At 45.6% G+C, this 14,038-nt stretch overlaps 1 protein-coding gene across 1 annotated transcript; it reads left to right on the top strand.

Moving 5' to 3' along the window:
• Positions 1-1,144: 1,144 nt before the first annotated feature.
• LOC119401778 (lactosylceramide 4-alpha-galactosyltransferase-like) lies at positions 1,145-13,694 on the top strand. Its single transcript, XM_037668752.2, has 3 exons — positions 1,145-1,218; positions 10,897-11,238; positions 13,273-13,694. The coding sequence occupies exons 2-3, from the start codon at positions 10,958-10,960 to the stop codon at positions 13,667-13,669; spliced, it is 678 nt and encodes a 225-aa protein (XP_037524680.2). The 5' UTR covers positions 1,145-1,218; positions 10,897-10,957; the 3' UTR covers positions 13,670-13,694.
• Positions 13,695-14,038: the final 344 nt, after the last annotated feature.

Below are 14,038 nucleotides of genomic sequence, written 5' to 3'. Positions count from 1 at the left end.
AATCTATCTATCTATCTATCTATCTATCTATCTAGCTATCTATCTATCTATCTATATCTATCTATCTATCTCTAGTCTTCTATCTATCTATCTATCTATCTATCGATCTATCTATCTATCTATCTATCTATCTATCTATCTATCTAGCTATTATCTAGTCTTCGTGCTCTATGATCGCTTCCTTATCTTTGTGTGACCAAAATTGGCATGGGAGGGTAACAGGACTTGATGAATATGACTGCCGGTCATGGCATGATAACGTGAAAAAATCCGGTCGCGTGCGTCGTCCAAACCCTTTCCTCCAGACACGTGTGGCACATACCCGGTTACCACAGGCCGCGGTGTACGGGTATGCGCCGCAGGTGATTAACAGTTTATATCTACCCATGAACTGCGAAAACAGACATTAGTCATTTAAATGCGAGAGCGTTAAGGAAAACCGACATCGGCAGCGTTGAACCGACGAATGAAACAATAAAAAATTAGGATCCAGCAGGAACTGAACCAAAGCATTCTTCGTAGAAATCAGGTATTCTATCACAGAGCCACGCCCGGTCTATAACTGGTTTGGAAAAACAGCCTATGCAGGCGTAATGGCAGTGCAACGTCAATTGTGTTGTTGTGCCGGCTGTGTAATTGGACAAGAAAGCAATAAACACTACATAGTACTCCTACGGTACAGGCGTCATATCAAATTAACGTCTGTGGTTCCAGTTCCACTTCCAGCTCCACTTTTATAGCAGTCTAAATAACTTTACATTTTACTCCTATGATTCAGCAAGCTATATTGAAACATTGCTCGACCCGGAGGAATATATTAACGAATGTTACGTAGGATATTCCCACGACTGCACCATAGAGTGCACATCAGTTGTAGTCGCATCACCGCCCACCTCGCAGGGGGGGGAATGTTGAGGACGTTAGGCACCCATCGAAAGAGAGCGTATGTCTACTGACAGAATCATCTCTGCTATATGACTGAGGCTTCCTTAACGTGTTTTGATAATATTGAAATATCTTTTGAAGCTATTACTTCTACAAGTGACTGTAAATTTCAAGAGAAACATGATTTGTCCATACAGATGTAAGCGACATACGAATGTGTTCTTTTTTTCTTGACGATCTGTGTAGGGGCCGATTTCATCTGTCAGCACCACAGAAGCTCCGACTTAACAGCCCTCATCACGCTGGTTTTCTTTGTATTGCTAACGGTCACACGTAAGTTGCCCGGTTTACATTTTTGATAAGCCTAACCATTTATGTTGGGACGTTTCACCGCTTCCTTATTTAAAACGTTGTAGCGCTACATTTGACGAGGACAAGACAGTCCTCGCAACGTGTTTTGGTAACTGAATTTCCACCGCTTATGGGCCGTTGTAGAATACAAGAGTCGTTATGCTACTAGCGCAGCCCAGTTTGAACACGAATGAAATAGACAAGCAAAGAAGAGAAATCAATTGACTCTCATCCGCTACCTTCAGTTCCTTCATTGCTTGTCTCTCTCATTCATGCTCAAACAGAGCTGCGTTATAACATAACGACATTATATGCACCAACCACTGGTGTAAATCACGGGAGGCAGGGGGGTCCTGACCCCCCTTGTGTTCAGGCTGGAGGGGACACCCTTGGCATTGTCCCCCGTTCAGGTTATCTTTCAAACGCCATATATTTGAACTGTTTGAGAGTTAAGTATAGTGCAGTCAACAGTTTTTGTTAATTCCTATTTATTTTGTAGTGTTTGTACGCCTGTGTTCAATACTGTTCACCGTGTGAGACTATTGAAATCGCAACGGCCGCTTGACTGCTTTCGGAGAAGACTAACAGGACAATGTATTACATGAACTGGAAACCCATGCTCGTTTTTCTTTATTTTATTTCAAAGCATGATTTTGATTTTTTTATAAATAAAAATAGAGATGAAATGACCGCCATGGCAAGATGTGTGTCCTCCCTTGTGGGTACCTGGATATAGGCCACTGGCACCAACTTACGCATTCTGCAGTACTAAAAAAACAAAAGATAAACGTACAGCTGCTTCGGTGATCCCCTTTCGGCAACTGAACTAGAATTCAGGTGGTAGGTTCTTTTATCTCAGTACACTGATTTAGTTACCTGAGCCCACGATAGCGTTTGTTTCTGGAGTCCTTTATACCGAGACTTGTCTTCTTTTGCAATGTACGCTTACAACTGCCATAATGGCGGCGGCTGCATTTTCGATGGAGGCGAAAATGTTTGAGGCCCGTGTACTTAGATTTAGGTGCACGTTAAAGAACCCCAGGTGGTCAAAAATTTCCGGAGCCCTCCCACTACGGCGTCTCTCATAATCATATCGTGGTTTTGGGACGTTAAACCCCAGATATATTATTACAACTGCCATATCCTTCGCTTTGGCTGTTGGCTTCGTCGCTGCAACTTGTCATATCGATCTATTCGCAACATCTGATAAACCATTGTTAGGTTTAGGCTATAGTCCCTAGCTATAGCGTGCGCCCCACCCCCACGCTCACGCTACAAATATTCCTTTCGTCACTCTATCAATTATGCGCTTCTCTTAGAGCCCTCCAGTTTTGTTGTTTTTTTTTCGAAGAAACCTCATTGTTACTGATGCTAGCTCCCTATTCACATTTGGGCAATATTTATTTATCATAAAAGCACCCCCCCCCCCTCACCGCAGATTGTTGGAGGTTCCTTTTGCTCATTAAAGTGAGTTACTTTCGGTATGAATATTTATATACCGAAGGCTCACATGTCTCAAAAGAACGAGAGAAAAATTAACTTTAATGAAAGGGAGTGGGAGGCCTGCCTGACTATAGCTGTCAATGTAAACCTCTGCTTTGCGCTGTTGGAATGGTTTGAAGAGGCTGCAGAAATCGGGTGGAAAAATGTATGTGATATGGTGATAGGCACACACTAAAGAGCAAAAAGATTTTCTCGTATTAGTAAATACTCTTTCACGCTACCAAAAACACCACGCTCTGCGGCGAGAAGACCGCGTGTAAGCGAGAAAACGCGCGAAAAGAAAACGTGGGTGGCGACGCCACATTGAAGTTTCGCACCGCTCGCCATGACTTCAATATTTTGATGGCGCCTACTAGGGCATACGCACTTCCTAATCGGTAAAAATGAAGTGAAGTGTCCTCCTCTGAGGGGGCCATAAACTTAACGTACCAAGTTTGAGGAAACTTGTTGTGCCAATGCTGCCAAAATGGAATAAGTACGATTTGAAATTCGTGACGTCACGTATGGAGGTTTCGGCGCGAAACTTAACAATGAACCTTTGAACTTGATTTTTTGTTGTATTAATAAACCTATGATGATGAACTCAACGGCATTAGAGTTCCCAGAGCACGATTTATTAATCTGAACCGATTCATTATTTTTCTTCAGTTTCCATTTATAAGGAAGGCATAGGTCGGCAAGCTTACTCATGAATCGACTCACTCAGACTCAGATGGAGCCGTGATTCTGAGTCTGAGTGAGTCAGGCTGAGTAATATTTAGGTGAGTGAGTCCGAGTGAGTGCGGTTGAGAAAAATTTTAGTGACCTTGAATTCGAATGAGGAATATTCTGGTGAGTCTGTGTCCGAGTAAGCCCTAAGGGCAAAATATATTTCATGAGTGAGTCTGAGTGAGCTCGAATTTTTTTTTGCCGACCTATGCCCTCTAATCGCGGACGAGACATTGTAAAAAGCCGTATCCTCAGAAATAGTTAACGGCGACAGGCGTCTAGAAAGCCTTCTGCTTGCGATCTATACCGCTGGTGAACAAGCTTTTTATTTAGATTCCAGTGATTTGGATGACCTTGTTTTTTTTTCCTATGCATTCTTTTTATCGGAACTAGATTTTTTGCCTGAAGGATATCTTTTTATTGGTACGCGCATGTAATCCAGTCAGTGCAAGACATCTCGGCTACGACCCACGCGCACTCCTGTCCGGTGGTTCTGGTGGTTTTCGACAGCAATGTTTGGGTAAGCTATGTTAATTAGCGGTTTTCCTTGCGATGTACTTCTGGGTCGATAAGTGGTATTGTACATTTACTATACCCACACCAAAGGCGCTTAGAACTATATGTGAAGTCTGCGTACAAATAGATGAAAATTAGTGAAAAATACTTTGTTTCGTCCTCCTTTAGATACAAATAATAGAAAATTTAAAATACAGATTTTTTTTTTATTTCTTGAAAGATCCAATGGGCTGGCTATCATTGCGGAGCGCGAAGAAGGCGCCATTAGAGGGAGGACGCTAAGGTTAGGTATTTTGAGGTGTACAGTCGGCGTCAGAATTTTAGACCACTAGGTCTGAGAAAATTTTGATTCTGGGCAATTTTTAATTTATTCGGTCTAACTGGAGAGTACATGTTGTTAGCGGGTTTATAGCAGGCCGGAAATGTCAATTCAAGCCTGTCTACGGAAGCAGAAGGAATATTAAGATTTTTTTTCTTGCGTCTGTGGTCCCTACACTTTTGACGTTGACTGTACACCCGGACAAATGCATCATTGCTACTCGAAAGCACAGTATAAAACCATTAATCATGTTATTTTGGCTGGTTCCGCGGCTGACTACACCTGCCTTCTTGCCCTTGAGGCTTATGTGCGATGATGTGCGAGCCATGTACCAGTGTTTCATGAGAGATAGAAAACTCGGCGAGTTGATTTCGGGTTCGTGATGTGCTTGTCACGTGACACGAGAGACGACGAAACAGGGAGAATACACACTCGGAGACAGGCGCTGACTTTCAACTGAATTTTTATGTGGGAAAATAAAAACAAACCCCAGCCATAATCAATAACATGTCATAACTTCCAGATTAGCACGCGGGTCAAACATGTGCCTTCCGCATATGCACCCTCCACATCATATGTCCTCCGCAACATGTGCCCTCCGCATCATGTGGGATCATTGCACGTTATCGCACGTGCTGATAAAACAGAACTGACACTCTGTTTCATCGCCTGATTAACAGTCGAGTGACAACCACCCTCTTTCTTCGGGTTTGCAATGCCTCTACATCGTATCTAGACCAAAGCGGAATGTGTCCAAGCGTGTCTAAGCAAGCATACAGATCGCTTCTTCAAATCAAACCATCACATTCAGCAGTTCGCAGCCAGGAGTACGGTTGCTCCCCGTTTTAGTGGTACCGTGATACCACCGAAGAAAACCTAGGTACATAGGTAGGTAGGTAGGTATACGGGGGAAATAGGTAAAACAACTTTATGATTCACGAAAAAGAAAATGTGAGATAGATGGAGGAGGAAGTGAAAGCAGGGTGATGATGGGCCTCGGGTGGCCGTAGATGACCGGACACTTTTGTGCTTCCCCTCTGGATCAGCCCACGTCCGAAGCTGCAGTCCAGTTGGGAGCTGCGCATAGCAGCCGCCCATCGCTCGTGGTGTTCTGACCCTTGACGACGCGGGGGTTTGGGCTTTTTCGGTAAAATTAGAAACCTGTTGTACTGAAATTTCCGCCTAACTTACCCTCCAGCGCATCAGTCTCATTCCAGATGTGACTAGGATTTGTGGCTCAGACTACAAACAACCACCGTCAATTCCCCTTTCCCTCTGTCTATATAACGCACGGTGAAACCTCTTCTCTCTGCCATTTGTGTCCTAGCCCAGAGCCAATACTAACCGAAGGAAAGAGTACTGCATGCGAGAAAGAACAAAAGCTTTCCACGTCCGAAGAAAAGGAGATTGTTGCGACAGTCAACCATCAATCCGGCTACGGAACAGTGCCAGTATTTTTTCTGGCGAGGCTTGTTAGCGTGAGAGATTTCGGCGGTGTCGTTGTCGTATTCGAAAGACCCGGCGCGTCATGGTACAGGAAATGCGACCTGCAAGAGGGCGAGTCATGATGAGTCATAGTGACTCACGTTCCGTTGCCGGCGCCGCAACATGAGTCACGATCATAGGCTTGCGCAGGGCTCACATTAGGGGGGCGAAGGTTATCGCAGCGCCCCCCCCCCCTTGTAGGTCAATGTACGAGGCAGTTTTAGCGCCCCCCCCCTCTTAGGTGACTAGGGGGGTCAATGTATGGGGCAGATTTTGCGCCCCCCCTCCTAGGTTATTAGGGGAGGCGGCCGCCCCCCCCCACTGCCCCCCCTGTGCGCACGCCTAAGGTCACGATGACAACTGCGTATCCAGTCCTCCCTCCACGCATGCAGCCGATCAGAGCTGTTTGGCTTCCGCCGGGAATGGAAATACGGACTGAAATGATAGATAGATAGATAGATAGATAGATAGATATAGATAGATAGATAGATAGTAGATATATAATAGATAGATAGATAGATAGATAGATAGATAGATAGATAGATAGATAGATAGATAGATAGATAGCAAACTAGTAGGTCTGACACGCACACGCCAACCCATTTTCCCGGGTAGGGAAGGGGCTCCTGCTTTTTTATCACACGTGCGGTAACACAAGATGAGCCCGATGAGCGCGCAGGGAATATCTTCTAACAGGATTGTTCAATCCTGGGTCGTCACGTACAATTGATTATGATCAGGTTTCTTTCTTTTTGTTTTTTGCCCGTGTAGAATTCAATTAAGCTTCAACACATGTTCCGGCTCGTTTCCATTTGTCATTTTTGCGAGCGCGGCGCAAACCACGCCCTGTAACGATACTGCACCACTTACAGGCGAGCAAGATCAACGAAAAGGCTTCGAGCGATATGTCAACCTGAACGAGTCCACGAAAAACATATTCTTCTCTTGAGACTGCCGGCGCTTCGTGCATCACGAACGAGCGGCTTGCTCCATCGATCCGCAGCTCTTCGGCATCCCTACTACACCGTCTGGCTCCTCACCATTCTGGACATGCGAGACTGCAGTAACGAGCCACACGGAAGGTGTAATTGGAATTGTTAAATCCACCACGACCCCTCTTTTCCCCGAGCATGCTAACTTTAATGGGCCACTAAATGAAAAATAAATCAGTTTAGAACGATAAATTTTACTTTTAGAAATCTATTGTCATTAATTTTGCATCACAGAATTATTAGAAGAGAAAATGTATGTCAACGTTTCATTTTTTAATTTCGCGCTGAAACAGCAGCACGTGTACGCCACGAATTTCAAGTTCTTTTTGTTATGAAGAAAAATCGTTTCATTGAAATTTTCTAAAACTTGCTATGTTAACACATTGGGTCCCTCAGAACACAATGTAAACCGTATTTACAGAAGGATTACGTGGTCGTCATCAGACGCCCGTCAAAATTGATGACGTCACGTGAAACTGGTGCTGGAACTAAAAGTGGCGTCGCCACCTATATCCTTTTTGCGCGTTTCTCGCTTCCCAGGGTTTTCTTTTGCGGTAACAGTGGTGCTCTTGGTATCGTAGGATTGTAATTTACTAATACGAGAAAAACGTTGTGCTCTTTGCACCCACACGGGCAGGCTAACCTCAGTTACGACGAACTTCAGTTAACCGAAGTTAACCACAGTTTGTACTGCCTACTGCAGTTGGCACCTGTTACACGGGAAAAGCTGTCGATGGTTTTCGGCTATGAAACAGGTCACGTGACACCGCTTCACGAGTAAGATATAAGATTTCGCTGCGTTTCATAAGTATGCTGCAAATAAAATGTATTTCCTTTAAAATAAATACTTCCTGTTTACACCTACAGTCCCTGAGCTTATTGCATCACGTGTTTTCACAATTGTTTCGCAGAAGTTTTAGGGGCTGGTGCGCGAACTATGGGCGAAGTCGTTGCGAAAGCCAAGACGGTCCGTTGCCTGGCATGTTTACCGTGCTACGGTCTCTAGAAACCGTGTGTAACCGTGTGCGGTGCGTCATTTGTTTTGCCATACTGTTTTCATGTATCAGCAACTTTAGCGTTGGGAGGACGTTTCGGCTTCTATTAGACCATGCTGCCAAGACCGCCGACATGGTGCCGCCATTTTGTTGGTTAGCTCCGTTAACTGAGCTCGTCAACCTCAGTTTTGGGGCAACCACGGTTAGTGGCATAACTGCAGTTAGGCTTTCGTCTAACTGGATGTAACCGTAGTCTGCTGCAACTGAGGTTTTCCGTAACTGAGATTAGCGTGCACTTGTAACAGCGGCATTAGTGTACGGTTTGTCTTATTGCAACGGAAAGGTTACCGGTCAGAGTGTCTACTCACGGTATGGTATAACGCAGAAAACGCGTGAAACATTTATAAAGAAAATTTTTCATTCTGCAGCGACTGTGAGTCGTACACACAACAAATGGTGCAAACAGAGGAAGAAGATGAGCGCGACAGCGTTCGCGTTTGTGCGCTGTAGTTTGCTGCGCATGCGGACACACCGCACGCATGCGCCGTCGCTCAATAAGTTCCATTGCTTGTCGCGAAGGCAGCACCGCTTCTCAGCGTCAACTTCTTTTACCTCGTAAGCAGCGCAGAACAGGCGGGGGGATGGACAATAACATACGCACTCTAATCTTGAGCACTAATAGGGGATATTCACAATGTTTGGTGCTCTGGCAACACTGGAAGCGTCCGATTTTTTGTTGGGTGCCGTCGTGGAATCGTCTTCTAGCGTCTCCATAGGAGAGACCACGGGGAGGCTGAGCCGCAGTCGCTGGCGTAGCTTTCGGACGACAAAATACGGCCGTTTCTTTCGTCCATCCAGCACCGAACGGTCAGTGAACTCACTGTGCTGCTACAAATGGACTAGAGGGTAATACCAAAGCTCTGCGCGCTTCAGAACTCTTACGGACGACAGCTGCACGAGGCGATGCAGCCGAACTGCTGTTCTCTAGTGGCGTGTGCTTCCGATCTGAGGTAAGCGTTCAAGAAAGTATTCATTTGCAGGGGAGATGTTACTCTCAACTTCTAAGATAACCTTGCACAGCAATACATCTACGTTGTATTTCCCCACTGCGATTGCATAAACACGCGTCAGATATCGAAACCATGTTGTTGTGCAACGATGTGCTGCATTCCTCGACTCATTTTTTTAGCCACAATATCTCTACACCGTTCGCATTAGCGCGTGTCGTATTTTTCGAAATGAAGAAGGCATGGACATATACATAAGCGGTGCGCCGCAAGCCAAACAAAAACGTGATCGCGCGTTTTGGACTGTGTACAGAGAGAGTGGCACGAGTATGCTCTTTTAATACAGACTGGTTGTTTATAATGCCTTGGTGTCGTAATCTATCGCGCGGATTTAGTATTCTCGTTCTGGTTTTCTCTTGAACGGTGCGCGCGTGCGTTAATTGTCATATATCTTAAAATAGTGCGCACTTTTCCTTCGCATGCCACGGAGGCGTGCATTATCGCCGCGCCGCGCGCTATTGCGACAGCATACAAGCACACAAGTACCCGCGATCAGCGGAAAGAGGAGTACGATGATCTACTGAACAAACAGCTTCAACTATTTCGCGGCTCCGTAACTCGCTCCATGTTCTCGCAGCGCACGCTGACCGAAGGAAGCAAATGAAAAACAAAAGCGGAGGGACAAGCTGGTGTAAAGCGGAGGGCAGACGCGCCATGCGGACTATGTACTTCGGCGCACAGTGCCTTGCGAAGCTTGCAAAGCGATGGCTGTGTGGATTTTTGCGCTCCGGTCTCGAGTGGCGGCACTGATTTACCTCGGACCCGCGCAGCAGCGTCTGTGCCGCTGCTTACACACGTTTATATACGTAAATCATTGCTTTCGTCGATCTGCGACATCGACAAGCTAATGTTGACCAGTCATGCTCTCTCGCGCGTGTCCGACGTTGGCCGTCTGTTTTAAAATGTATATATCGTAATATATTGCTCTGTAAGTTTAGCTTATGTTGCAGGCGAACAACTGCACGCAGAAATAAGAAGTCAGGTTCAAGACTGCTTTTGCGCGCGCCGGTCATTTCCGAACCTAAACACAGCGCCGATCTTGTTGACGAAACAAGTTCACGGTGGTATATTCTTTTTCTTCGTTCAGGTAACTGATAAATTAGACTAAAATTACTGCCACCTTGTTATCGGAATTGCCAGGGCTCCCTCGTTGCCTGAACAGCACATGAAACATTAAAAGGTCATAGCAGAACGAAGATAAGTAATCAGCAACTAGCACCTGAAAGGCTGCGACATGCGACTGGTTTCTTTTTCACGCCCTACAAAACATGGCGAATCGAGCTTACGGGATTGTCGACAGATGGCGCTGTACATCTGAATATCCCCTATTATGACCCGAATGAGGTCCGAACGGTCCGACATGACGCTATGTACAGCAAACGGAACGACTCCGTAGTGCAGCGTCAAGCCTCTCGCCTTAGGCTGCGTGACATAACATTTTCTTTTGCGGGTAATAAACGCAATTTAAAATATACCCCACTCGCGAAAACGTTGCTTGAATCTGTCACTATAATTATAGGCGTGCGCAAGATTGCCAGGGTTGCCCGTCAAAGGGGGGGGGGGGGTGAATATTTATGGCAGACCCCCGTCCCCTCTCTTTTCGAGTCCAAAATACAACGTGCTTCATAATGGATGAAAAAATGCAAATGAAGCACTGACATGCTTCTCACAATGGTCTGCCTTACGGGAATAAAGATCGGAAGTAAGAGTTCTTGGAACGCAACATCCGTGGCCTGCGGCCGCCATTATCATCAAAAACTTGCGTGGTCATAAGCCTTCTGTTTAAACAACGACGGGACAGGTCGACTGAATAAAAGTATAGGGCAGTGTTTGTACCCCCCCCCCCCCTTGGTGAATAGTGCAATTTAAGTATGCAAATCCTATAGAAATCGCGAAGTGAATGATGTATGATGATGATTCGGTCATTATAATGTATGGTCTTTCCATTTTCGCTAAGATATAGTCACACGCTCTGGCCGGTTTTTGTCAGTCCCTTTAGCAAGTGTAGCATGCTATTCATCCCAGGCGAAAACATGTACTCAAACATTTACACGAATGCCATCCCGTCTGCACAGGCCCCTGAGGAACTTGCAACAGCTGCCAAACTTCCGACTGCTTAACATCAACCTAAACTCAATGGTCAAGGACAGTGTTCTCGTGCACTGGTATCTCAAGGATGACTGGAACCATAGTCCCTTTCGTGTCAACCATTTGAGCGACGCCTTGAGGCTGCTCGTGCTGTGGAAGTACGGTGGGGTCTATGCAGACATGGACGTCCTGACCCTCAAGAGCTTCAGTGAACTACGGAACGTCGTCGCTCGAGAGCTCTTCCCTGACGTCGGCAACAGCGTGATGGTCTTCGACAAGGGTCATCCCTTCCTTTCGCGTTGTCTTCAAGAATTCAGTAGCACGTACAAGTAAGTTTGAACACGCACCTTGACTCTTTTCGTCGCACAGCTAAATTTTCACTTCGGCGACATGTCGTCGCGATACGCAGCTGTGTCGAGTACAGTGTGGAAGCGCACTCCAGAGGTTCACGCTTACAATGTAGGGTTCCTCTTTGCTAGAAACGGGAACTCTTGAAAACCTTTGGTAGTCGCGATAGTGTAATGGCTGGTCTAAATGCCTAGGTATTGCAAGAGAGATCTTGGCTTTGGTCACAGGAACCTCAATAGTAGTTGAAAGTGAAATCGAGCGACAGCATAACACCTGAAAAAAAAAAGGGTGCGATGAAAGAATGGAGGGGGGGGGGGGCGTGAAAAAAAAAAAAACAAATTATTAACATGAGCGTACTTTCAAAGTCCGTGCTTTCTGCTAATTTCCCACCTATAGATTATCTACAAAGTTTATCAAGAGTACATTTCACAGCAGCGATTGTAAGTTGTGATGCTAATCAGGCTAGCTGTTCTTGAAATTTCTGGCTCCTGTTTACCTACACAATGTAAATAGCGCACAAAGAGGACACATGCACTCACCATGAGTGCTGGACAGCCACTTATTTAAACGGAAATTAACTGAAAAACCGCTCGTGCACGAGTCTTGCAACGTACACGTTACATTCAAAGCATAGGGGGTTTGCAATATTGGCTCTCCTGTATGTATGCCGCGGTAAAAAGCATTCTGACCTTTCGGAATATCTCACGAAGTAATACCAAAGTAAGTTTCGGCAGACAAGGTAAAGCAATGGGCAAGGGCATCTACATCTTCGTTGTTCTTAGCTACGGCGAAGAACATGGAGGCTTCCGTAAAGGACTCAGCTTGAATTGATGAAGACGCCGTGAGCCATGGAAAGGAACATCACAGAAGAGAGCAGAGTGAGTCAGGGAACAAGCACTGGTTAAAGAAATCTTTGTCGAAATCAAGATGAACTGGGCTTGGAAGCTTATGTAGGTAGAAGTTAAGATAGCCGCTGCTCACAGAGAGTAACAAACTGGATTTCAAGCGAAGGCTATCGCTCCAGGGTACGTAGGCGGAAAGTTAGGTTGGCAGATGGGATCAAGAAGTTTTGCTGAGATAACATGACCGCTGCACACACACGGCCGAATTAACTAGAGAAACATGGACGAGGCCCTAGCTTGCAGGGGAAGTAGTCAGGCTGATTATGATGGCTGATGATGCGGTAAAGCGCAAAACGGAAAGCCGGTGGCCTGGTTTCGTAAAATGATTAGTACAAGACATTGAAAATATAGTACAGTACAGTAGATGATTAGAGCATATCAAATTAGAAACTTAATAAGCTAAGGACGCGGAAAACTGGTGCAACAAGAGTCAACTTGCGATAGCATAGAAATGCCAGATGAAGCTTAGTGGTATGATGCTGATGGGGTTGACAAAGAACCATAACATAGCTTTGATATGATGTATATGATGCAGGCCCGTAGCCAGGAATTTTTTAGGGAAGGGGGGGGGGCACCTGCTGAAAGCCTTGACTATTTGAGAAAAACTCCTGTTTTCATGATTATTTTCGATAAAACACCATGTGTCATCAAAATAGCCCCCCCCCCCCTGGCTGCGGGCCTGATATGATGTAATAGCTTTAATATGATGTATAATAAAATGCTGAGAATTACCGTGGTGGTTCATACTGAATGGCTCAAATTGATCTATTGTAACCTGTGAAAAGCTTGTGCAAAGGCTGATACATGCACTGCTACAGTTTATATAACCTTTTCCCCTAATGTTCGTGTTCCATTGTGTTTTTTGCTTACGTTGCTTATGTTACGTATGTTAATTTATGCATATTGTCTAATGAGCACTGTAATTATTTTTATACTCAACATGCTTCTATGGTTTTGCTCCTGGCTGTCAGACATGTGAGTCCGGGGTGTACGCCTCGTCAGAAGACATACGAATCTTCTGTTGCCTTACCCCGTGGAAATATTTCGCGTTTTCTATCTATGTCTGAAATAAACAAATGAATTGAATAATGACGATGGACTGACTGTCGTCAGGGCGCGCAAGTGGGCCCACAATGGCCCCAGGCTTCTCGAGCGTGTGCTGTCTTGGTTCTGCCCGAGGAACCTTCTCGGCAAGGTGCCCCTTGTGGAGTGCTCCGGTCTCACAGTTCTACCAGGCACCGCCTTCTACCCCATCAACTACATGGAGTGGCAGAAAGCATTTCAGAGAAACCATACGGCGTCAGTGCTGCGGGCCACGAGCGATAGCTACGCCCTACACCTGTGGAACTCGTACAGTCGGACAGCTGCAGTTGAGCGTGGCTCCGCTTATGACTTGCTTCGAAAAAAGTTGTGTCCGATAACGAACAGGCTGACGAAAAAAACGGCCATAAGAAAAATGTCGAACGATGAAGAAGCACGAACTGCAAAGAGCCGGCAAACAATAAAATAATAATTGTTCGTTTTTTTACCTCGCAAAACTACATGATTATGAGCGACGCCGTAGTGTAGTGCTCCGGAAATTTTGACTATCTAGTGTTCTTTCACGTGCAGCTAAATATAAGTACACGGGCCTGAAGCATTTAGCGAGATACGGCGCCGGGATTGGATCCCGCAACCTTTGTGTCAGCAGTCGAGCACCGCAACTACAAGACCACCGTGGCTTGTCGCCAAAAAAGCAAGGTAATCGTAAAGGTTGGAACCAAAGTGCTTAAATAACTGTGTCGTTTGTTGACGAGTTGTGCCGTTCGTGAATCAACGATATATGAGTTGCAACACGTAGCCACATGGTAAAACGCGCGGGGCATGACACCACGTCAGT

Source organism: Rhipicephalus sanguineus, chromosome 8 (assembly GCF_013339695.2).
Source record: "Rhipicephalus sanguineus isolate Rsan-2018 chromosome 8, BIME_Rsan_1.4, whole genome shotgun sequence".
Lineage (NCBI taxonomy): Eukaryota > Metazoa > Arthropoda > Arachnida > Ixodida > Ixodidae > Rhipicephalus > Rhipicephalus sanguineus.
Note: the sequence above shows the minus strand (reverse complement) of the source record. Positions and strands in the feature narration are given on the sequence as shown.